This window comes from Clarias gariepinus, chromosome 4, assembly GCF_024256425.1.
Source record: "Clarias gariepinus isolate MV-2021 ecotype Netherlands chromosome 4, CGAR_prim_01v2, whole genome shotgun sequence".
In the NCBI taxonomy this organism is placed as follows: Eukaryota; Metazoa; Chordata; class Actinopteri; order Siluriformes; family Clariidae; genus Clarias; species Clarias gariepinus.
The window spans coordinates 38482162-38506500 of record NC_071103.1 but is presented as its reverse complement, the minus strand read 5'-3'; the positions used below and the strand labels follow the sequence as shown (position 1 = coordinate 38506500).

General features: G+C 41.0%; 1 protein-coding gene across 4 annotated transcripts in view; it reads left to right on the top strand.

Annotated features, from left to right (window-relative positions):
* ntng1a (netrin g1a) overlaps window positions 1-24339 on the top strand; it is a 150580-nt gene that overhangs the window by 98314 nt on the left and 27927 nt on the right. For all 4 annotated transcript variants that reach the window (XM_053494222.1, XM_053494221.1, XM_053494220.1 and 1 more), the window contains exons 4-5: window positions 5032-5204; window positions 22309-22335. In XM_053494222.1, the coding sequence (XP_053350197.1) occupies window positions 5032-5204; window positions 22309-22335 (200 nt within the window). The remainder of the gene's footprint in view (window positions 1-5031; window positions 5205-22308; window positions 22336-24339) is intronic.

Here is a 24339-nt window from a genome sequence, read left to right as displayed (position 1 = left end):
AAGTGGTGTGAGTGTGTGTGTGTGTGTGTGTGTGTGTGTGTGTGTGTGTGTGTGCATGAGGTGCAGCACAGGCAGTGAAGAGGACAAGACCCTGTGGATAATGAGATGTAAATGAGGCAGTGTGGAGAATAATGCTCTGCCGTTTATGCACCACACGTACACCGGTGTCTTTCTGTCTGTATGTCTGTCTGACTATACGTCTTTCACCCAGGAGTTGGGAATACCTGCACATGCATATGTCTGTCTCTCTGTCTGTCTCTCTGTCCGTTTCTCTCTTTATCCATCTATCTCTCTGTGTAATGGGTTTTAATTACCGCCGAGCATTCCTGATGAATCTCACGGTTTTGTTTAATTGCCGAGATCAAGCTAAACGTCTTAGAGCCGGAAGCTAGACATTAACCAATCAACATAGCCAGATGTCTCCGTCTATATGTCTGTCTGTCTGTCCCTCTCTCTCTATTTCTGTCTGTCTCTCACTTTAGTTTTTCTAAATTTTCAATGTATGTGCCTTTATGCCTGCCTGTCTTTTTCTTTCTTTCTTTCTCTGTCTGTCTGTCTGTCTGTCCGTCCCTCTCCTTCTGTCGCTGTCTGTCTTTCACACTCGTGAGACAGTATATGTCTGTCTGTCCGTCCCTCTCCTTCTGTCGCTGTCTGTCTTTCACACTCGTGAGACAGTATATGTCTGTCTGTCCGTCCCTCTCCTTCTGTCGCTGTCTGTCTTTCACACTCGTGAGACAGTATATGTACCTTCATGCATGTCTATCTCTCTGTCTCTCTCTCTCTCTCTCTCTTTGTCTGATTTTTATGTATGTTCTTTTATGATTTCTGTCTTTTCCTTTCTCTCTTTTTGTCTGTCTGTCTGTCCCTCCCTCTCTATCCTTGTCTGTCTCTCACTTTGGTTGCTTTCAGATATACTGTATTTACCCTCATAGCTGTCTGTCTGTTCCTTTCTGTGTCTATCTTTCTGTCACTCTCTCTCTCTCCTTGTCTGTCACACTTGTTGTTTTTTTAATATATGTATCTTTATGACTGTCTGTCTTTTTCTTTCTGTCTGTCTGTTTGTCTGTCTATCTGTCCCCCCTCTCTGTTTTTATTTGTCTTCCACACTTGTTTTTTTGTATGTGCCTTTATGCTTTCTGTCCTTTCCTTTCTCAGTTTCGTTTATCTGTCTGTCTATTCATCTGTCTGTCTACCCCTCTCTCTCTCTCTCTTTCTCTTTCTCTCTATGTTTGTCTGTCTCTCACTTTAGTTGTACCTTTATGTCTGTCTGTCTTTTCCTCTCCGTCTGTTTCTTACTTTTTTTTTCTTTCAATGAATAGCCAGTTCTTCCTATTGTTGTTGTATTAATAATAATATTAATAATAATAATAATAATGATGATGATGATGATGATTGATTATTATTTTTATTATTATAAGTTATTATTGACATTTATGCAGTGAGTTTATACAGTATATTAGATGATGCTGTTGTCACACGCCGTCCCTCACCTGCTGCCAGATCCTCAAGGTTGTTACGGTTACATGGTGCGATGATGGGAGTCCAAATAGGAACTGTGTGTGTGTGTGTGTGTGTGTGTGTGTGTGTGTAGGTGGGTCAGTTTGTCTGGGCCTGAGAGGCGGATAAAGGTGGGAATGAATTGGTTCATTTCGGTAAAGGATTCTGTGTGAATGTGGTTATATTTAGTGAGGAAGTGCAGCTCTGTCTCTGTTTTATTTAGTATTCACTGCTGTCTCTCTCTCTCTCTCTCTCTCTCTTGCGTGTGTGTGTGTAACACACTTACTTTCAATATAAAACATAGCTCTGGTTTCTGCTGTTCACTTTGATCACATTCGATGATGATCTCATCCTTACTTTTATTCTGTGACGTTGATGGTCCAGTCTTTTAATCATGTGTTTTAATAATGAAATTATGACTTTTTTGGTCCAGGAGGTGTTTAATATAAAGAAGAGTATGTGTTAAGTCCTAGTTATTAATCCTTCTTTCAAAACCTTTACCACTTGGGGTCCTTAAGCAGACCTTATTACCATAGTATGATATACAGTAGATTGAAAGTTAAAGAAATTTAATTAGGTAATATTTAGGTCATTGCAGAAACCTAAAGGTCATGTGACAGGGATCATAGTTCAAGAGTTGTATAAAGTTCCATTTTAATCCATAATGTTCCACAATGGGCAGCATGGTGGCGTAGTGGTTCACACTGTCGCCTTGCACCTCCAGGTTCCAGGTTCGATCCCCAGTTTGCATCTTCTCCCTGTGCTTGGCAGGTTTCCTCCGGGGACTCTGGTTTCCTCCCACAGACATGAAGGTTAGGCTAATTGGTGTTCCCAAAGTGCCTCTTGGATGGATCGGCATACCCCACATCCCCTAAGTCTCCTGTGATAGGTTCCATCCCCCCATGACCCTGTACAGAATAATAAAGTGGTATAGACCTTCCAGAATGTTCCATAAGGTTCCATGGAATGTTCTCAGCAGGAGAACTCTCGCATAAAAAGCTATAATTAGAAATCATCCACGTTTTGAAATAAAACATTAAACCAAAATATGACTATGTTTTCAGTATCACCTGAAATAAAGTAACAAATGTAACAACGAATATTCTGCATACTGTATATATTCTGCATGTAACAGCTGATCAAGTCTCATGACTCTCATGAAGACCTTCCCAGGAGAGCGAGACCGAAACTGAGCTCTGCTGCAGAGGAGACGTTCATTTAGAGTCACCAGCCTCAGAAATCACCGATTAACAACCAGCAGCTCAGATTAGAGCCGTTATGAAGCTTTACAGAGCAGAAGGAGCAGATAAACATCTCAATATCAACTGTTTAAAGGAGATTATTGTGTATTTTGGATAAACAGTATTGTTTATATATAGTGTAGAAAGCAATAAACATCAGGAACGACCATGGAGTTCGAATAAGGGGCCGAAAAATGTACACACACTTCAACATGAAAAACATCCGCCTCTATTCTGACGTCAGCGTCAATGATGGTGCGACTACTGACATCGTTCGAGGAAACATAAGGCTAGTACACATTGCTGCCATAATAAAAAATTCCAGTTCAAAAAAGGCCATAGATAACAACAGTCGAAGTGTGGATTAGCATCCTTTTTCTCTTCTTTTCTTTTTTTTTTTATATAAAGAAACCAAAAGGTGAAATGATTTCCTGAGCAGTTTAAGGTTTCTTGTTATATTCGCTTTAAAAGAGATGGAATTTACTGTGACTTTGAAATCCAGTCTGTGAATTCTCACCTCATCTTTTCCCCTTTCATGCATTCACTCCTAATTGTAGCGTGCGTGACCTTGAGTGTGAGAAATCCGTTTAAATCAAAACAGAGTGAGCCCTGATCTGGCAATCACATTAGACGTTTGAAGTCCGGCGATGAATCACGCGACGGCAGACGAGGAGAGAGACGGTGTTCTGCATTTCTACCACTTTATAGCGCCGTACTGATATTTTCGAAAAACCCTTTAATGTTATTAATCATATCAAGACGGCGTCGTTTGTAACCCGATAAATGTGAAATGTGTACCGAGGCCTCTTCACCTCCTCAGCTGGAAAATCAATGCTGGCGTTTTTACATGGAGAGCGAGCCGGGGGTTTATCGCGAGGTGGTTTGGGAAGGCTGATAGGAGATAAATGCTTTGTGCGCGGGTTTAAAATCCCCACAGGCCTCAGCGAGCCATCAACGACCCAGAGAGAAATCGCTGCTCGCGCTCGCATCGGGTTTCGCTTCTGCGTATTTGTGCCTGCGAGCTGAAGAACGCAGGAGATCAGAATCAATGCCCAGCTCGTCCCGCGTACGCCAGGATGTGTTTAAAGTCGGATGATGGAAAGATCGGGATTGAACAGTTTCTGAACTTAAAAACCATGGAAATGCAGTGGAAACTCGTCTCCATGGAAGTAAAAAACTGAGCTTTGATGAGCTCTGTTATGAGAGTTTAGTAGGAAACACACGCCGTATTTGTTTTTGGTTCCTTCGATAAAAAAAAGGACAAATCGGCGAATATAGAATGATTGACAGTTGTGTAGATGCTTTAAACCGTGATATTACCTCTAGGCCACGCCCCCTTCCAACAATCTCATAGCGATGCTCGCGTCTCGTGAAAGATGCGCCGACTGCGTCCTCGCTTTCCGTAACAGGAAATGGAAAATGCTAACTTTTGACTCGTATGTATTTTACTTTAGTTTGATGGATTTATTAGACAGTCTGGTTAGAAATGGATAAAGACAGAGTCAGAAAGAGTGTTGGACATTTTCAACGACAACAACAACAACAAAGAATTGAAATGACCTGATGTACAATGAGATTTCAAATTTTTGATTTTTTCCTACTCAGGAAATGATTTAACACCCTTCAAAAAATAATACACATAAAAATGTCTGAAATGTTTTCCTTCTTATATCTTTAACCCTGACAAACAGGAAGTGATTCAAGACAACTGAGAACGTTTTCACATCAGAGCCCCGGGATCGTTTCAGTTGACACTTGACCTCGAAGTCTGTTTCGTCGTGATCAGTGAGAACACAAGCGTTCCATATGAAGAACCACGCCCGAGGTCCGCTTGACGAGGTGGTCCCGAGCGTGGTACGGCATGGTACTCGGTACTCGGGCACGGAATCAATCAGATACGGAAGCAGATGGTACCCGAGAACAGAAGCCCCTCTGTGTGCGCGTAAAACGCTCCAGTCTCATCCTCTACAACAGGAAGACACTCGAGAACGGCGCTCTTAACATTTTTTTCCCAGAACATTATTAATAACAGGCATAGCACAAAAGTTAACTTCCTTGTTCGATTCTTCTCTTGTGTTCAATGGTGGTGTGCAAACCAAGTAGGTGCATGCTGCCACCTGGTGTATCGGAGAGTGTAAATGCGCAAATGTGTACCCGAGTACGGAGAACAAAAACAATGTGGGGGAGAGGGGGAGCAATCGTTCCTGGGCACGGTACAAATCCATCTTGTCTAATGTGAAGGGTGTCCAAACAGACTTTAAATCCTGTCCATTTTCTCTCTGTCTCTCTGTAGGTGTAAGTGTAACCTGCATGCAAACAGCTGTGTTTTTGATAAGGAGAAGCTGATCTGCGAGTGTGAGCACAACACCACGGGGCCCGACTGCGGACGCTGCAAGAGGAACTACCAGGGCCGAGCCTGGAGCCCCGGGAGCTACCTGCCTATACCTAAAGGCACGGCTAATATCTGTGAGTCCACACACACACACACGCACACACACACACACACACACGGTTAGGTTCACTATCTTTTGGGAAAGTAAGGATGTTCCATAGGCTTTTGTTATAACTGTAGTTACCTACTGCTTTATCACTGTGTGTGTGTGCGTGTGTGTGTGTGCGTGTGTGTGTGTGTGTGTGCGCACAAGCGTACCCAGCCGCACTGTCCTTTCTGTAATAACCCCCTTCTGTCTCTTCCCTTACTCCATTAACCTACTTGCAGTCCAAAGAGTGTACAGCGTGTGTACACACACACACACACACACAGACACACACACACACACACACACACACACACACACACACAGTGATAAAGCAGTAGTTAACTACAGTTAGGTTGTACTGTGAACTGTACTGTATATGCTTAATAATAATAAGGGAATAATATTTACATGCTTTATTAAGCACTTTATTAGATAAAAGGTTTTTTATGTCCTGATACATTTTTGCACAATCAGTTAACCAATGTTCAATAAAGAAAGCAAACTTCATTACTTGCTAAAAATAATTTTTATATAATTAAAAAATAAATTAGTATTGTAAGTGAACATAGATCATTTATAAAGAAATTTAACATATATTACTTTATATATACGAGCAGGATTTAACACTACCGTGGTACATACAGTACAAAGCAGCCGGTGCCTAGAGGAATCAAATTAAGAGTTTAAGAGAGATTCATATATATTTATTTCATAGTTTACTTCATTAATGTGTCTTTTCTAAATGTTTTGATTGTTTTATATGCAAATCTAGTTGAAAATTGGTAATATTGGTAATATTTTTGGGTGGCTGGAACGGATTGTCTGCATTTACATTATTTCCTATGTGACACTGCGTCTCACAATAAAAACAATTGCCTCGGCATATGCAAAGGTGTCACTGTATTGGTGACAGGAGTGTTACTTTAGGCTCAACAAATTTGTGGTTGGGATCTTCACCCATATAGGGGGTGTCCGAGGACAATGAGCCCACCTGATTGTATGCTGTCTCATGGTATTCTACTTCTTAATGGTATTCCAAAAATTCTAATCCAGAGTACGATAGAGATACTCTTATTTCTATTGGTTTATGATGTACTTACAAGTAGAAGTTTTTAACTCCGGATCCAAGCTGGCCGAGTGAGATCCTGAGGGAGAACAAAGAAAAAAAATTATATATTTAAAATAACTAACTAACTAACTAACTAACTCAATAAGATGGAAACGAGCCGGTGTCAAGAACAGGTTAAGAGCCGCTGAGCATCCTGCTCGCCAACATGCAGTCACTGGAGAACAAACTCGATGACCTCAGGGCCAGGGTAAAGTTCCAGAGAGACATAGTTTTTTTACTATGTAAAGCACTTTGGCCAACAATTCGTTGTTTTAAATGTGCTATATAATTAAAATAACTAACTATCATTCGTGGCTCTGCTTCACCGAGACATGGCTGAACCCAGCGATGCCAGACCACGGCATCCAGCCGGCCGAGTTTTTCTCGGTTTACTGCATGGACAGTAAAGGGGAGGCGGCGTGTGTTTAATGGTGAACAGCAGCTGGTGCAGCAGCGCGAGCGTTGTTCCTCTCACACGCTCCTGCACACCCAACCTGGATATACTGTCCAGAGGCAGCGTCAGCCGTGTCCGCTTTTGGTGGTATATAAACGACGCTGATTAAGACTGATGTAAACTCCCTAAGAAGATAAAAAGGATGACATTTGATGGACAGTCCCATCAAACTCCCACAGCACCAGACACAGCACTGTGACGCTGTCAAATTTTTATTAGCACATCTCGTCCACCGTTTGGGAAATCCGACCACGCCGCCATCTTCCCCATGTCACACCAAATATAAACAAAGGCTTAAACAGGAAGTTCTGGTTTAGTGGGAGGTCGTGCGCTGGACAGACCAGTCGGTAGCTGCTCTGCAGGATGCACTCGATGCCGCAGACTGGGACATGTTCCGAAACAGCTCCGATGACGTCAGCGTGTTTACGGAAGCGGTTGTGAGTTTTATGGGGAGGTTAACAGGTGATACCGTGCAAAAAACGACCCTCAGAACGTTTCTCAATCAGAAGCCGTGGTTGGATAAAACCACCCGCTCGATCTTGCAACGCTGCCTATAATGCAGTTTTGCACTTGTTTTGGGGGTATGGACTCGTACAAGGCTGCGTCATACAATGTCCGGAAGGTGGTGATGGAGGCGAAGCAACGCTACAGGAGGAAACTAGAGTCACAGCTCCAACAGAGTGACTCTAGGAGCCTATGGCAAAGACTAGAACAATAGCAGACTACAGTGCACCAACATCTGGTATGACGAACGCGGACGTGATTCTGGCAGATGAGCTGAACACCATCCATGCTCGCTTCGAGGCTGCAGCTAAAATGCTAGTGATGCTAATGCAAGCGGCACCAACAGCTGCAGACAGGAACACCTGAAAAGCAGCAGGACCAGACGGCATCTCAGGTCGAGTCCTTAGAGCCTGCGCCGACCAGCTAGCTTCACAGAGATATTCAACCTCTCTTTATGTCAGTCGGTGATCCCCACATGCTTTAAGGAGTCCATCATTGTTTCTGTTCCAAAGAAACCTCATCTTGCTTCCCTCAATGACTATCGCCCTGTAGCCCTCATCCCAGTAGTGATGAAGTGCTTTGAACGGCTGGTCAGAGACTGTATCATTTCTTCACTTCCTGACAAACGGGATCAACTGCAGTTTGCATACCGCCCGAACCGCTCTACAGATGACGCCATCTCTCATCTCCTCCACACATCACTCAACACCATGGTGAAAAAGGCCTGGCAGCATCTCTACCACCTCAGATGCTTGAGAGACATTAGACTGCCCTTTAAGGTGCTTAGGAACTTCTACTCCTGCACCATAGAGAGCATCCTGATGGGAAACATCTCAACTTGGTTCGGGAACAGCACCATGCCGGACAGGCGAGCCCTACAGAGGGTGGTTCGATCAGCTGAACGCATCATCTGCACGAGCTCCCTAACCTTCAATAGATCTACAACAAACGGTGCTGGACCAAGGGCAGAAAGATACTGAAAGACCTCTGCTATTCTCTGCGTTCTCTCTGTTGCGGTCAGGAAAGCACTTCCGCTCCCTGAAGGCCAACACTAAGAGACTGAGGAGGAGCTTCTTCCCGCAGGCTAGACGAGCTCTCAATCACAACACCACATAGGACTTAACACTCACACGCTCGCACATTTTGCACACCTCAGGACTGCAAACTTTTTACTTTTTACTAGGACACACATACATTCACACATGGAACATTTGCACATTTGCACATTTTTGCACACTGTGAACTTAAACTGCAACCTTGCACATTATCCTGCCAATAACTTGACACTTTTCTACTCTGCACTACATTACATTTTAAATATAAGTCATTTTACTATGTGTATTTTTCATTGTCTCATTGCTTGTATATTATGTAAATCTAAAAGTTTTTTTTAACTTTCTTATTCGCACTTAAACTTTCTTTTGAACCTTCTTTTGTATTATTGAGGTCAACAGCAATCGTATAAGCATTTCACTTCATATCATACTGTGTATGAGAGGAATAAAATTTGAATTTGAATTATTCCCAAAACAATCCTCTTTTTATGGCATTTTAAGCATCCTGATTTGAAGCGATGTGTTGAAGCATTTTTAACATCCTGATCGGTGTTCATTCTGTCTCATTTGAAACATGGCGTCTGGACCTCATGTGCCGTGGCATTTCAAGGGTGCTGACTGGCTGTCATGGCATTTCATTCCTCGTGTCAGGATTGGCTGCGGTGTCATGGCATTTTAAGCATCACACTCGACCACTGTGTCTGAAATTTTTTAGGTCAGTGACTGGTTTCCTGTTGAAGAGCAGTCCTAGCATGGTTATACTGTGGGCTGCCATGTTGCGGTATTCCGAAGGTTGGAGATTTGATTACTCCTCAGCTGTACCTGGAGACCGACTCTGCAGCAGACGTTAGTTCCAGAGCTAACCATCCTGATTATACAGAGCAGGTGTGTGCATTAGAGAGGAAACTACATTCTGTAGGAGGGTGATCTCCGGAAACTCGTTTAGTGATCGGTGAACTATGTGACAGTCAGACCTGCAGGTACTCTATAGCACTTCTGTATCGTTGTATGCATAAGTTATGACATGTCAAGCTGCTGATGTATTGTAGGAATGCTGGATAGATAACCATATTATCTGTTTTTTTTTAACCTCATTAAGAAGACTACATAGCCAGGATCTCATCAGCGCTCTGGAAATACAGACATTTAAACTAAGAGGTGTTAAAAATGAAATAAAACATCCTTTCAGACAGGTTTGGGTGTCAGTGTCACTAATGCCTCTGAGTGTACCGCTTTATGGCTCAGTTGCGAGGGCTGAAAGAATAAAAAAAACAAACATAATCTAATAATGCCATAAAGCAGCCCAGTCTATGTCTGTCCTCTCAAAATAAAGACAACTCACTCTCTCATATCAGGTAAAAAAATAAAAAATAAATAAATAAATACACCTTTCATTGCACTTGCACTGGTCATACTTTTTTTTTAAACCAATTACCGCTGCTTTTTCAGCTTATGGAAGATGGATAGATGTGGGAGTAAATCATACAAAAAAGGAGGTATTTTTATGCTACATATCATCTGGTACGATGCAAAAAGCTTGAAGACGTTCAACACAGGAAAGTGTGGGGTGTCTGTAAGAGGACAAGGGTGAGAGAGAAAGAAAAACAAGGAGCTATCAGTGTCTTTCCCTTCCTGTAGGGAGGCCATGTTTGCCCTCCGTGTTGGAGAACGTGAAGACGAGTGATGGGTCTGTAAATTAGCCGTGACAGGCCATTTCTGCAGGGGAAGTGAGGAAAGTGCAGACATTTTGTCTCAAGCCCTAAAACACGTCGTTTTATAGACAATATGTTCCACCTTTCTCATATCCTGGACTTTTCGAAAACATTGAAAAAGAAGGACTTGCAGGATAACAGATTCTTCTTTCACTTTACACTTACTGTCTCTGCTGTTTTTGGAGTAATGATCTTCGTGCTAGCATACAGAAGGTGTATGGGGTAACTAAACATAATGAGTTTTTTATTTTTTTTTAGCTACAAAAAACAAGCTGTCCATATTCTTACTAATAGTTACCCCTCACCAATATATATATATATACACTTACCTAAAGTATTATTAGGAACACCTGTTCAATTTCCTATTAATGCAATTATGTAATCAACCAATCACATGGCAGTTGCTTCAATGCATTTACATTTAGGCATTTGGCAGACGCTCTTATCCAGAGCGACTTACATTTTTATCTCATTACATATCTGAGCAGTTGAGGGTTAAGGGCCGTGCTCAAGGGCCCACCAGTAGCAACTTGTGGTTGTGAGGTTTTAACCTTGGATCTTCTGAACCGTAGTCCAATGCCTTAACCACTGAGATACCCCTGGGCATTTAGGGGTGTGGTCCTGGCCAAGACAATCTCCTGAACTCCAAACTAAATGTCAGAATGGATTTAAGCAATTTTCACAATCTGAGTATTTCACAATCTGCTGAGTTACTGAGATTTTCATTTACAACCATTTCTAAGGTTTACAAAGAATGGTGTGAAAAGGGAAAAACATCCAGTATGCGGCAGTCCGGTGGGCGAAAATGCCTCGTTGATGCTAGAGGTCAGAGGAGAATGGGCCGACTGATTCAAGCTGATCACAACCTTGAGGCGGATGGGCTACAACAGCAGAAGACCCCACCGGGTACCATTCATCTCCACTACAAATAGGAAAAAAAGGGCTACAATTTGCATGAGTTTACCAAAATTGGACTGTTGAAGACTGGAAAAATGTTGCCTGGTCTAATGAGTCTCGATTTCTGTTGAGACATTCAAATGGTAGAGTCAGAATTTGGCGTAAACCTGAGCATTGTTTCTGACCATGTCCATCCCTTTATGACCACCATGTACCCATCCTCTGATGGCTACTTCCAGCAGGATAATGCACCATGTCACAAAGCTCAAATCATTTCAAATTGGTTTCTTGAACATGACAATGAGTTCACTGTACTAAAATGTCCCCCACAGTCACCAGATCTCAACCAAATAGAGCATCTTTGGGATGTGGTGGAACGGGAGCTTCATGCCCTGGATGTGCATCCCACAAATCTCCATCAACAGCAAGATGCTATCCTATCAATACGGGCCAACATTTCTAAAGAATGCTTTCAGCACCCTGTTGAATCAATGCCACGTAGAATTAAGGCAGTTCTGAAGGCGAATGGGGGTCAAACACCGTATTAGTATGGTGTTCCTAATAATCCTTTAGGTGAGTGTATACACTGTATATATACTGGCCAAACCTACCTGACCCTATGTGAAAAAGTAATTGCTCCCTTGCTAAATCATGAATGAACTGTGATTTCACACCCAGGCCGGACATGTTAAATAAAAAAAATCACTTAAAAAGAATCTGTCTGACAAGGTAAAGCATGCTTAACGATCGAATTAAAATAGTATGATATAAAAAAGAAATCAAGAACACACGAGAAACAAAGTAATTGACATGTGCCAGTCTGGAAAGGGTTACAAATCCAAGTCTTTAAGTGTCCATTATGCACAAATAGAGAAAACTTGTAACAACGGTGAACCTTCCCAGCAGTGGCTGGCCGACCAAAATTACTCCAAGAGCACAACAGCAACTCGTCCAGGAGCTCATAAAAGAACCCAGAACAACATCTAAGGAACTTCAGGCTTCATTGCTTCAGTAAAGATCAGTGTTTATGATTCGACAATAAGAAAGAGAGACTGGGGACAAAAATGGCATCTATAGGAGAGTTTCAAGGCGAAAGCCACTTTTGACCAAAAAGAGACAAAAGTTGAACTTTTTGGAAGGTGTGTCCTGTTACGTCTGGTGTAAAACTAACACAACGTTTTATTAAAAGAACATCGTACCAGCTGTCAAACATGGTGGTGGTAGTGTGATGGTCTGGGACTTTGCAGCTTCAGGACCTGGACGACTTGCCGTAATTGATGAAACCATGAATTCTGCGCTCTAACAGAAAATCCTAAAGGAGAATGTCTGGCTATCAGTTTGTGACCTCAGACTCAAGCGCACTTGGTTTATGAAGCAGGACAATGATCTGAAACACACCAGCAACGTCCCACTCTGACTGGCTCAAAAAATACAAAATTGGGGTTAAACCCAGTTATTTATTTATTTATTTATCTTTAATGTGCTGTAAGCTGTAACCTAATCACCCCTCAGGGACCCTGGCATGGTTATGCACGATAGTTTAAAAAGAGATAAGGCATAAATTCCACACTGGCCAAAGGAAGCATGTGTTTAGCATCAGTGATGAGGACAGAACTGCATTTGCATGAGTGTGTGCTGGAAGAATAATTCACGGCTCTGTTTAACCACAAGCGATAGAATAAAATTCACACAAAATATAAACACGCATTTCATCCAAATCAAGCAAGCGCATCTGGTTATGAAAAGAGCAAACTTAGTTTAATAGCAAAATTGGATTTCTCTGGAGTATGCATGCAGTCGGTCTTGCTGTACTGGAATGCGTTGTTTGCTCTAATATGCAGATATTACTATAACACAGCGATGTCGAATTCTGGATTCTGATTGGTCAAAAGACAAGGAATGTATCAATTTTCTATAACAACGTCTCTGACAGCACATCACAGATTTATCTCAGTGCACGTCTTCTCATATTGTATCGTTTCTATAGTAACCTTCTAGCCGAACTTGGAATCACATGATCACGGCGTGATAGGAAAGGAGCCGCTGTCACATGTGGAGCTGGCAGAGGCATCAAGAGTGAGTGATGGTTCACGCTCACATCAGCACTGAATTCCGGGCTTTAATTAGCACATATTAGAGCGGAGAGGCAGATGTCAGACTGATTCTCGCCATCGTTGGACATTCATGAATCACAGAGGTGTCTCCTTGTCTCGCTGGTATCGTCCAGAAGAAAATCTCATAAGAAGTGGAAAAAAATGTGACACAGAGAACTTGTTCCCACCTTCAATGTGATACAGCAACTAAAGGGATCCAAGTGAAAATGAACAGAAATGTTTTATGGGAATAAAAGAAACAAGAATAAAACATGAAAGAATAAAACTAAACTTTAAGAAATCTGGTTGTACGCTGTAAGTGTGACATCGATGAAGTGATTCTGAACAACCGCACAGCCGAAACTGGTACTGGTACCAAAAAGTCTCTCACCTACTATAGATGAAAAGTAAATTTGGAAAAAAGACCATATAACAAAAATTTATATAATACTTAATGCTTCTTCTTTCCCAATCCATGCTTTGTTTTTTGCAAACATGCATACACGTTTATAGTTTTATTAGTTAAAAAGAAGCTAAATACAATTTTATGCACTTTTATGTCTGTAGTGTCCGTAACCTTTTTGAAATCAAATGTTTTAACCTTAATTGTCGTTCAGATGAAACTTGGCCAATTTAGATTTCGAATTAAAAGACCTAAACCTGAAAAAGTGATGCTAATGATCCTAAAATGCCAAATTGTTAGGCGTATTTTATGCGTCTAAAGGCTTAAACCAGTTTTAGATTTAATAGTTATGAATAAATATGAATAATTTGCATTTTAAATGATTATTGTTTGAAGCGAAACAGTATAACGCTGAAATATGGGACATTTTTAGGACACATACTGTATAAAATCATCTCTCTAAAATAGTTTTTAGAGGATTGAACACTTCCATGTTGCATAAACCTCAGAAGTAACATCTTTGCCACACAGATTTTATGTATATAATGTATAACGTAACATAAAAATAAAAATAATAATCAGCACCAGTACTGTGTGTTGGCCGGTAAATAACAAGATCAGCTTTTTCCATTGGCTTTGTTTGACATCTTCTTGGTTTTATCTGACTGATAAAGCCATGGTCCTCATAGTGCTTAAAAAGATGTATTTCCTTACCAATAAATTTAACATGGAACTCCATGAAGAATCTCATCAACAAGTGGAGAAAACGGGCACCTCAGTGACATCACTGAGAACAATTTTGACTGAAGGGCAAGAAGAAAACTAGGGAAGCTGCTGAGTGACCTACAGCAATATGTTAGTAATCTATCATATCCCTTAAATGTCTGGACTATGATAGGTCAGCTAGATGAAAGCCCTTCTTCAGGAAAATAAAGCAGTCCAATCCATATGGGGGCTACTGAGATAAAGGTAGACCTTTAGTCCTGAAAGCTATTTCTCACATAAAAACAATTATGCATCACCCTGAGAAAACCATGCCTGTAGAGAAGCATGGTGGTGGCAGTGTAGTGGTCTGGAGTTGCTTTATTTCAGCTTTGGTTAGAATAAAGGCATTCTTCAGTTAAAAAATCTCAGTTAAAAAGGAACAACTTTAAGAGAGTACGATTCACTTCACCATTTTTCGAGTGGCTTAGAAACATGACAATCAAATCATTCTTCTGGAATGACGAGAAGCAAGCTGTGCACAGGAGATGCTTGGACAGATATGATTAATTTGGAGCAAGATTTAAGGAAAAGAAAAAAAATGGAGGGAAATTGTAATCAAAAGAAGTTTTGGGATGTGTTTCACATAAAATACCATATATCACACTGTAACACCCTGTACAATACTGTAGCACCTTATATCAGTATGTAACACCCTGTAACATGATATAACACCTTATATCACATTGTAACATCCTGTATCCAGATTTTACATTGTAACACTTTAGAACACATTAGAACACATTAGAACACATTGTAACACCCGATATACAGTTTATACACCATAAGACCTCAATATCACACAGTGATGCCCCATGTCACACCAAACCACCCTATTACACAGTCTAAAGCATTACATCACACTGTTTTGTTTTTGAACTCAATATTACTCTGTACTACATCTTAACACACTCCTGAACATGCAACACACTGTAAAACACTTCAACACCCTGTAACACACTGTATCACATCACATCCTACCTTACAATAAACCCTCTTTATTTACTTGTATGCTTTTTTTCCTTAACTGTAACTGGGACAGTAATTTATGTAAAACCCCTTTGCTGTTATTAACACGTCTGTCTCAGAGGCCACGGCATCCATCTTGTCTTCCTCTCAGCTCTGTCACGTCCTTTATCTCATTATTCAGTTTGTTCAGCTTAACATTTCCACCTGCTGAGTGCCAGCTCTCTCTCTCTCTCTCTCTCTCTCTCTCTCTCTCTCTGTATCTCTCTTTCTCTGTATCTCTCTATCTCTCTCTCTCTGTATCTCTCTTTCTCTGTATCTCTCTCTCTCTCTCTCTCTCTATCTCTCTCTCTCTCTCTCTCTCTCTCTCTCTCTCTCTCTATCTCTCTCTGTATCTCTCTTTCTCTGTATCTCTCTCTCTCTCTCTCTCTCTCTCTCTCTATCTCTCTCTCTCTCTCTCTGTATCTCTTTCTCTCTGTCTCTCTCTCTCTGTATCTCTCTCTCTCTGTATCTCTCTCTCTCTGTATTTCTCTCTCTCTCTCTCTGTATCTCTCTCTCTCTCTCTCTCTCTCTCTCTCTCTTTCTATCTCTCTCTCTCTCTCTCTCTCTCTCTCTCTCTCTCTCTCTCTGTATCTCTCTTTCTCTGTATCTCTCTCTCTCTCTCTCTCTCTCTCTCTCTCTCTCTCTCTCTCTCTGTATCTCTCTCTCTCTCTCTCTCTCTCTCTCTGTATTTCTCTCTCTCTCTCTCTCTCTGTATCTCTCTCTCTCTCTCTCTCTCTCTCTCTCTTTTCTCCCCTGAGGCACATCTCTGTTTGTTTTTGCGTCTCCACATCTTCCTCTGTGCAGTAATCTCTCTTTCAAATATTTGTTTCTTCTGTCTTTGCCGGAGCCTGGCTCTGAATCTTGTCAGAAATTACACACTTTTACACCTTCAATACAAATCCGTTCACCGTGACGACGTTCACGCTGGAGCAATAGCACAGAGTTTTGGAGGGAATTTAAATTAATAAATAATGTATAACACAGTAAAAAAAAAAAGAAAATCTTTAATGCAACTAATCACTGCTGTGGAATTTTTACATTTTATTTCGACCTTATATGGCTTGATATGGACAGTTTTTATGCGGTAGGTCACATGACCACGTTTGTTTACTACACGCCTGCATAAGGTTCATATCAAATCGATTTCAAATTCTGTTAAATTTTTATATAGTAGAATCTTTATTAATGCCCAGTGTCACAAAGCAGCTTTACAGAATCACAAATTTTATGGAAATGCATTTAGACAGTGTGAGGACAATCTGTATAAATCAAAAAGCCCCGCCCCTGACTCCACCCTTGACTCCACTCTTGACTCCACCCTTGACTTCACACTTGACTCCACCCCTGACTTCACCCTTGACTCTGCCCCTAACTCAACCCTTGACTCCGCTCCCTTAACTTCGCTCCCTTGACTCCGCCCCTGACTCCACCCTGACTCCACCCTTGACTCCGCCCCTGACTCCACCCTTGACTCCGCTCCCTTGACTCCGCCCCGGACTCCACCCTTGACTCCACCCCTGACCCCACCCCTGACCCCACCCCTGACTCCACCCTTGACTCCACCCTTGACTCCGCTCCCTTGACTCCGCCCCTGACTCCACCCTTGACTCCACACTTCGTTCAGGTGTCGGTGAGCCACACAGCTCGAGTCCTACCTTTCTCGGTGTGTAATTGTCCTCCTGAGGAAACTCCTGAATGACTAAAGCGTCCTCTCGGCGGAGGATCGGCACGTCCTCTTCTCTTACCTGGTTTAAAAAAAAAAGAAAAGAAGCGTGATGGATCGCCAGGAGACACACACAGCCCCGAAAAAGTAATTACTAACTTTGCCTGGGGGGGAATTTAGAAGATAAGGCTTCCTGGATTGTCCGGAAGGAGACAAAACAGATGAGACAAACAAAAGTGAAGGTCACACACACACACACACACACACACACATTTCTAATGAGGCCGGCAGGTATTCTCAAGCCGTTCGCAGTGACACACACCGCTCGGAGGTGCCATGTCGTCTCCCCTCATCCGTGCTCTCGCACTCCGGTGTCTTTTCTACTCAGAGTCCCAGAGCATGCTGGGAAATATAGCGTGTGTCATTTCGCCGGTTGACATTAGACATGTGTTCGGAGTATACTTCCAACACACGACATTACCCATCAGCCCCAGCAAGTCCACCAACCTGTCACACACGTCGTTAAGTTCCTCGGGTTGTCTTAAGCCCACTTCTCGCTCACGGCTCTCGGCTCTCTTTGTCTTTCACCTTTTTTTTTTCCACTGTGAAAATAAAAATAATCGTCTCAGAATGCCGACACGTCGTACTAAACACGTCCCTCCAAACTGATCACGTCAATCATCTGTCCATCGTATTACTCACGGAGGACAGAAATAAACCCAGGAGAAACAATGCGATAAGCGAGAGAACACAGAACAGCTCCTGTTCGTAATGTTCTCTAAAAATAAAAAGCAGCCTGTAAGGGAATTATGGGTGAGACAGAGTTCTGCGTGTCTCAGTCTACTCGCTTTCTTTCCCCCTGTCTCTCTCCCTGTCTGTTAACACATTTCATTTGTCCTCTTCCTTCATGTCTCTTTCTCACCTTACCTTTCACTACATCTCTTTACCTATCTGTCTCATCTGTTGCTCATCTCTTTCTCTCTCTCTCTCTCTATCTTATCTTTATTTCTCTCCCTTAACTCTTTTAATTTCTGTCCCTCTCTGTTTTTTGTCTTCCTCCATCCAGCCCCCTCGTTTTTTTTTAAATAATTTTAAGACAATAATTGATCATTTTCTTGTGTTCCTGTTCGCCTCTTCCTCATCCTCATCTCTCTCTCTCTCTCTCTCTCTCTCTCTCTCTCTTCCTGAATAAGTGTCTCCTTCAATCATCTGATGACTCAGTTTGAGCCCACAGTGGATATGTGTGTGTGTGTGTGTGTGTGTGTGTGTGTGTGTGTGTGTGTGTGTGTGTGTGTGGAAAGAGAGAGAGAGAGGAAATATATAGATTACGAAATGTAAAACACAGACTCTCTCTCTCTCTCCCACACACACACACACACACACACACACACACACACACACACACACACACACACACACGGTGATGCATCACATCAGCTCTGTGGAGCCGAGCGGTGACATGTAGCAGGTGCTGATTGAAAATTAATCTAATGATGCGACACTCGATATCTGACATCTGTTTCTAGATAAAAAGAACACACACACGCTCACACACACACACACACACGCTCACACACACACACACACACACACACACACACACACACACACACACACACACACACACACACACACTACAACATGCTGAGAAGAGATCTTAGGTTTGATAAACACTGAGAGGGAAAAGCCTGTGGTTAAATGTGTGTGTGTGTGTGTGTGTGTGTGTGTGTGTGTGTGTGTTTCTTCTTCTCCTCCACCCGTGTCTCTTTCTCTACCTCCTCCTCCACCGTCCCTGCTCACCACCCACAGTCTTTTCTCCTTCTCTTCACCATCTTCTCGTCCTCCTCTTCCTCATTCGCCTCGTCCTCCTCCTCCCTCTACGTGTCCTCTTGTCCCTGTACTGTCTTGTATTTCTCATTCATCGTCACATCTCTCTTCTCCTCTTCCTTTTTCTTGTTCCTTTTCCATCGGTACTTATTTCTTCTCCTTTACATCTTTCTTTATTTTATTATCCTTTCTTCTTCCACTTCTTCTTCTTTACCTTATTTCTCCTCCTTTACTTTTTTCACATTTTTTTTTGTCCCTCATGTATCCACCTTTCCCTCTTATTTTCACTTTGCGTTTCCTTTTCCAAGTTTTTTCCTCCTCTTTTTTGGCCTCATTCTCTTGATAATTAGGAAGGAATTATAACATCTTTATCCTTCTCTTTATTTTCCATTTCTTTTCCTTTTGCTTTTTTCAATCCCTCACTTTGTTTTTCTTTTTTCATTTACTTCTTCTTCTCCTTAATCTACATGTTTACTCTTTTTTATTTTACTTTCATTCGCTTTTTTCCTTTTATTTCTCCTCTTTATCTTTTTTCAGATTTTCTGAATTATCTCTTCATCTCTTCTTCTCTTTCTTCTTTATCTCCTCCTGAATGTCCACATGAACTTATTTTATTCCTCTGGTTCTTCCTCCTATTTTTCCTTCTGATCTTCACCTCCTTCATATTTGTATCATTTCTCATCTTCCTCTTTTCCTCCTCTGTGTCCTCTCACTTCATCTCCCCCTCTCCTTACATCCTCTCCTTACATCCTCTTCATATAATCATTTTCTCCTGCTGTTCCCTCTCCTTTGCTTCTTCTCTTCTTTTTTCTCATTTATTTCCTTTTATTTCTCTTTCTCCTCGTGTTCCTATTTTCCACCTTCCTCTTTTTCTCTGTACTTTCCGTATTTTGGTTTCTCCTCCAGATCCTCCTGCTTCTCCTTTCTGTCATTATTTTTTTTCTCACATCTTCTTCTTCTCTTCTTTTCTTTATTTTCTCCTGAATTATTCTGCATGTGTTCTTTTATCCTTTGCTGCTTCTCCTCCTTCTGATCCTCCGTCTCTCAATTTTCTCTTTAGTCCTTTCCTTATTCAATTCAGTTCAATTTATTTTTATTTGTAGAGCGCTTTTAACAATTGTCACTGTCGCGAATCAGCTTTACACAATCATATACACAATCTTATAAAACCTTACTTTATTTCTCCTTGGTTTTATCCATCTTTTTTCTTCTCCATCTTGGTTTTCTTGTCATTTTCTTCTCCATGTTCCTGCTTTTCATTTCTTCCTCTTTGATTTCTTTTTTTTTTCTTGCTTCTAATTTTCTTTTTTCTTTTTTTATCAGTTTTGTGATTTTACCTCTTTAGCTCCGTTACCTTTTCCCTTTACCTTTGCATTCTCCTTTTTTGTTCTTTCTCTCCTTTGTTTTCTTTACATCTTTCTTCACCTGGTTATCCTCCATGTCCGTTCACTTCTTCCCAAACTTCTTCATCTCTCTATTCTTTCTGTGTTTTTCCTTCTGCTTTCCATTTTAGTTTTGTTCTCCCTACGTATTTCACGTTCTTGTTTTTCCTTCATCTTGTCTTTTTTATGTCTCTAGTTTATCTTTCTTCTCATTCCCTCGCTCCACCTATCCTTTTACTCTTCCTCCATTGTCTCTCACTTCTTTTCCTCCTGTGCATAGCCTCCTTCACATCATCACACCTCTATCACATCCTCTTTTCTATCGTCTTCCCTCTCCTCTCCTACTTCTCCACATTGTCCACCTTCATTCTCCTTTATTCATTGCTTCTTCACCTTTTTCTCCTCATTTCAGATTTATATACAGTACTTTCTCTATTCCTCCCTTTTCTCCTTGTTTCTCCCTTATACATTTCTCCTTTGCTCAGAGAGAGAGAGAGAGAGAGAGAGAGAGAGAGCAGGATGAAGGGTGCGATGCTCGCAGCTGCCTCACTCACTCGTTCCTCCTCTGTCTTTCTATGCAGAAGACAATGCTGGAATATCTGATAGACCTCCTCTCTCTTTTCTTTTTTCTTTGTTTTTCTTTTTCTGTTTTTACATTTGCATTTGTTTCTTCCACTCTTGTTGATTTATTTATCAGTGATTCCCGTTTCTTGTATTATCCATGAGCCTGTGGTTTCTGACTGCTGGCATTTTCCCTTTCATTGTCTCTGACAGGTGAGGAACAGTGTTTGGGTTTCGGAGCGAGCGATACAGGCATCAGATAAAGCCCAAGAGTTGTGATGTGAATCCTGATGTGACCCCATATTCTTCCTACAGAGAACCGTGTGTGTGTGTGTGTGTGTGTGTGTGTGTGTGTGTGTGTGTCAGACTGTAAGAGAAAGTGAACATGGCGTCTGTCATAAGTATGTTTGTGTGTGTGTGTGTGTGTGTGTGTGTGTGTGTGTGTGTGTGTGTGTGACATCTATGACACATTTTCTGCTATGGCAATAAAATACACATTTTCCCATTTCTGAAGAACGCTTTAAGCTCCACCCACTTCCCTAAACATCCCACTTTCTGTTTTATATACACACACAAGTATCCTTCAAGTCAAACCGGAGCTTGTCAAACAAGTGATCAAAAGGTTAAACAGGTTGAACAGGGGAACAAAACATGAAAATTTTGGGTCCATGGCCAGGAAACTCCCCAGACCCTAATCCCATTGAGATCTTGTGGTCGATCCCCAACAGGTGGATGGACAAACAAAACCCCACAAATTCTGACAAACTGCGAACACTGATTATGGTAGAATGGGCTGCGCCATCAGTCAGGGTGTGGCCCAGAAGTTGATTGACAGCATGCCAGGGCGAATTGCAGAGGTTTTTAAAAAGAAGCATCAACACTGCAAATATTAGTTCTTTGCATAAACGGTTGTGTTGTAATTGTCAATAAAAGCCTTTGACACTTATGAAATGCCTGTAATCATACATCAGTCAACCAGAGTAACATCTGACAAAAACATCTAAAAACAGTAAAGCAGCAGACTTCAATTAATATATAGATATATATATATATATAGATATATATATATATATATATATATATATATATATATATATATATATATATATATATTTTACAAATGAATATTTATGTAATTCTTAAAACTTTTGGGCATGGCTGTATGTCGTAGTTCTCTTTAACATCACATTCAAAATAAAAGATCTTTCCACATAAGCTGTACCCATGAATATTTGCATTGCTATGTCTAATGGAACAGATGTTACAGAGGAAATTTCCAAACTGTTGGTAATTGTTCCATTTGTGTCTGTGGATAAGCTAAAATAAATTGCTTATAAATGTTTTTGTGTGCTGAAAAAAGTGTTTAAAAAACAAAAAACAAAAAAACAGGTGAACCAGAAAGTGCAGCAAGAAGCAATGAAGAAGGAACATGGAACATTAGGGCAAGATAACTATTCATGAGGCTTCACAATAAGACAGAGAAACAATAGAGAAGAAATATACAAATCACTGTGAAACACAGAACAGATGAACACATTAGGATAACAAACCATAAGGACGGGGCTGTTCATCACTTGTATTAATAAACATAAAGTGAAATGTGAAAATTATAAATTTTTCAGTGCTAACATTCTCTCTCTCTCATTTGTTTCCTCTTACAGGTGTGCCAAATAATGTGGGTCCAGTGAGTAAGTAACCAAATCCAGTACAATAATCTGGGGCAGTGCATGACGCCTGGCTTGCGCTCATCAGGTCCACTTGGTGTCCGATATTCATTTCTGAAATTCAGTTAGTTCGTCCTTTAACAGCAGAGAGAAAACAAGTGGGAATACCAGTGTATATTGCACGTTGTGATTGATTAAAAACATTAAAGTCAATTTATGTAGAACTGGAGAAAGTAGTGTGACGAAGAGATAAAGTTGAAAATTAATTTTGGGAACAAGCCTAGGGAAGTAGCCCAAGAAACGGGTCTAGTAAACAAGTCTATAGAAAGAATCTAGGGTGCATGTCTGAGGAAAAAGTGTAAGTATGTGGAAGGAGTCTAGAGCACTAAGGAAAGGGTCTTAAGAGGTTACCCAGCAAGGAGTCTAGGGAAAGGGTTTAGGAAATATTACTAACGAAAGAGTCTAGGGAAAGAGTCTAGGGAACAAGCCAACAGAAGACATCTGGGGAGCAAGTCTTGGGAACAAGTCTAAGAAAAGATTCTAGGAAAGGAGTCTAGAGATCAAGTTTAGGTAAGGAGTCTAGAGAAAACGTTTTTGGAACAAGTCTAGGGAACAAGTACATAGAAGTCTAAGGCGGAAGAGAAAGAGTCTAAAGAGAAATAATTCTAATACAATGCTTAGGAAACATGTCTGGGGAGGTAGTCTAGGGAGCAAGTCTAGGGAAGGAGTCCAGGGAGCAAGTCTAGGGAAAGAATCGAGAGAAGGAGTCTAGAGAAAAGTCTAGGAAAGGATTCTAATGAACATGCTTAGGAAAGGTGTCTAGGAAAGGAGTCAAGGGAGCAAATCTGGGGAACAAGTCTAGGGAATAAGCATTGTAAGCAACTCGAGGGAAGGAGTTCTGGGAAGAAATTTTAGGAACAAGCCTCTAGCATATTGTTGACGATTTACAGTAGCAATGCAAAAATATGAGCACCAGGGAACAATGAAAAGGATGACATCTTTTGATGTGGAGAAAAAGTTGACCTAACTACTTTACAAAGTAAACAGAAAACATAAAAACACACAATAAAAGGAAACATTAAAAAGAAATAATTACACATAAGAACAGCAAAAGAAAAACAGTAAAATCGGACAACAGTGAAACCAATAAAACGCCGCTAATCTGTGTTAAATGCCAGGGAGAAAAGATAAGTCTTCAATTTATAGTGGAAAGATTTGTAACAGATCGGAGCTCATTAGGCAGATTATTCCACAGTTTGGGGGCAGCCACAGCGAATGCCTGATTCCCCCAGTGCTTGCGTTTTGACCGGGGCAGCTCCAGCATCAACTGATTCAACGACCTAAGTGGCCGACTGTGGCTCTGTACACAAACCAGTTCAGTTAAATATGCTAGAGCTAAGCCATTGAGAAACTTAAAAACAAATAATAACATTTTAATTTGGACTCTAAAACTCACTGGAAGCCAAAAAAGAGGTTGAAGGACAGGAGTAATATGTGAACGTTTTGAAGAGTTTGACAAGTTATATTTATTGATAATAAAACTTAGTGGTAAAATAAACAAAGGGAACAGTATAGGTCCAAGAACCGAGCCCTGAGGTACTCCACATAAGAGGGGAGTGCACCATCTCACCTCCCAACAGCATTTTGGACATATTTTTATAGCTTAGATAAAAGATTTAATTTTGTGAGCATCATGAACCATAATCCTGCGGCAGCTGTTTAAAAACATTGCTTTAAAAATAATCGCAGAGCATTTTTATATTAAAAACAAACAAGCCCCAGTGTATTTCCCCCCCAGTGTATGCATAGTAATTATATAGAGAGCGTATACATTACATATATAAACATGCTTAATTTAAAACACAGCGCTTTTTTTTTTTGTGAACCAAATCTGCATGAACATCCAGAATAATTATTTCCACCAGTAAGAGTCAGGCACATTTCTGCTTCTAGTGTGTGTGTGTGTGTGTGTGTGCCTTTATTCAGTGTAGAAAATGTGACAACGCTTTGAGTTTAGCTGATCCAGTT